General features: G+C 41.4%; 1 protein-coding gene across 1 annotated transcript in view; it reads right to left on the bottom strand.

The window, feature by feature from the left end:
• Positions 1-15: 15 nt before the first annotated feature.
• The window catches only part of LOC106882860 (tubulin alpha chain), a 3,318-nt gene continuing 1,476 nt past the window's right edge, over positions 16-1,857 (bottom strand). Inside the window, exon 2 of the mRNA XM_014933662.1 lies at positions 16-1,679. Coding sequence (XP_014789148.1) covers positions 550-1,679 — 1,130 coding nt within the window. The 3' untranslated portion in view covers positions 16-549. The remainder of the gene's footprint in view (positions 1,680-1,857) is intronic.

Raw genomic sequence — 1,857 nt, forward strand, 5'->3', positions numbered from 1 at the left:
TATATATACGTTATGTATTCATTTATATAAATATACACTTGTACATGCATACGTATCCTATACACCGGTGTATAATGTATTTATTGCGAATTAAAATTTTTAAGGAGAATCAAAAAATAACCATGAAAAAGAAAAATAAGGAAAAAACGAAAACAACATATCCTAAAATTTCATTCACTGTTCGAACTTTGGAAATGAATATCGATATATTCAGCTATTAAAAGACAGGAAGTAATTGAAGAATTATTATGAGTTGATTATCATAGTCAACCTTTGAAGACATCTTCGGCCAAGTCTGGTGTTTATTACAAAGAAGAAAGAGAAAGAAAGAAAGAGAGAGAGAGAGAGAGAGACCGACAGACAGAGAGAAGAAGGTTGAGAAAATATTAAAGAGGGAAGGAAAAAGCGAGAAAGAAATTGCGAGAGAGAATTAAGTTCGCTGGGTAGGGGACATAATATATATTTCTCTATGATTATGGTCCACTTTCATGCCACTGGAAACAGCAAGATCAACGCAATAATTAACTGGTTTGAAGAGAATCTTTATGTTTAGTATTCTTCAAAGTCATCTTCCGCACCACCTTCATCGGAATCGCCTCCTACTTCTTCATAGTCTTTCTCAAGGGCAGCAAGATCCTCTCTGGCTTCTGCAAATTCTCCTTCTTCCATTCCTTCGCCGACATACCAATGAACAAAAGCTCGTTTTGCATACATCAGATCGAATTTGTAGTCAAGTCTGGCCCAGGCCTCTGCGATAGCTGTCGTATTGCTTAACATACAAACAGCTCTTTGAACGGTAGCCAAATCTCCACCAGGTATGATCGTCGGGGGTTGGTAATTGATCCCTACTTTGAATCCTGTTGGACACCAATCGACAAACTGAATCGATCGTTTTGTTTTGATCGTTGCAATTGCTTGGTTCACATCTTTCGGAACGACGTCTCCACGATAAAGCATGCAGCAAGCCATGTATTTGCCGTTGCGTGGGTCGCATTTCACCATCTGGTTGGCAGGTTCAAAGCAAGCGTTAGTAATTTCAGACACCGAAAGAGACTCGTGGTAAGCTTTTTCTGACGAAATGATTGGTGAATAAGTAACCAATGGGAAATGGATTCTAGGATAAGGAACGAGGTTGGTTTGAAACTCCGTCAGATCAACGTTAAGTGCACCGTCAAAACGCAAAGAAGCTGTGATGGAACTCACAACTTGAGCAATCAGTCGATTTAAGTTAATATAACTCGGACGTTCAATGTCGAGATTTCTGCGACATATGTCGTAGATAGCTTCGTTGTCGACCATAAAAGCACAGTCAGAGTGTTCTAAAGTGGTGTGGGTGGTCAGAATCGAGTTATACGGTTCGACAACAGCTGTTGAAACCTGGGGTGCAGGATACACCGAGAACTCTAGCTTGGACTTCTTCCCAAAGTCGACACTCAGGCGTTCCATCAGTAAGGAGGTGAAACCGGAACCTGTGCCACCACCGAAACTGTGGAACACCAAGAAACCCTGTAGTCCAATACATTGGTCAGTGAGCTTGCGGATTCTGTCCAGAACCAAATCGATTATCTCCTTACCAATTGTGTAGTGACCACGGGCATAATTATTGGCCGCATCTTCTTTACCGCTGATAAGTTGCTCAGGATGGAAAAGCTGGCGGTACGGACCTGTGCGGACCTCATCTGCAATAAAGAAACAATAGAATTATTATTAGCGTTTGTGTAAATAAGGGTTCGTGCGTGTGTGTATGTCAGCATGTGTATATTTGATATGTATGCGTGTGTATGCGTGTGTGTGTGTGTGTGTGTGTGTGTGTGTGTGTGTGTGTGTGCGTGCGTATGTGTGTTTGTGTGTGCGTGT

The sequence above is a fragment of the Octopus bimaculoides genome, chromosome 4 (assembly GCF_001194135.2).
Source record: "Octopus bimaculoides isolate UCB-OBI-ISO-001 chromosome 4, ASM119413v2, whole genome shotgun sequence".
Taxonomy (NCBI): Eukaryota; Metazoa; Mollusca; class Cephalopoda; order Octopoda; family Octopodidae; genus Octopus; species Octopus bimaculoides.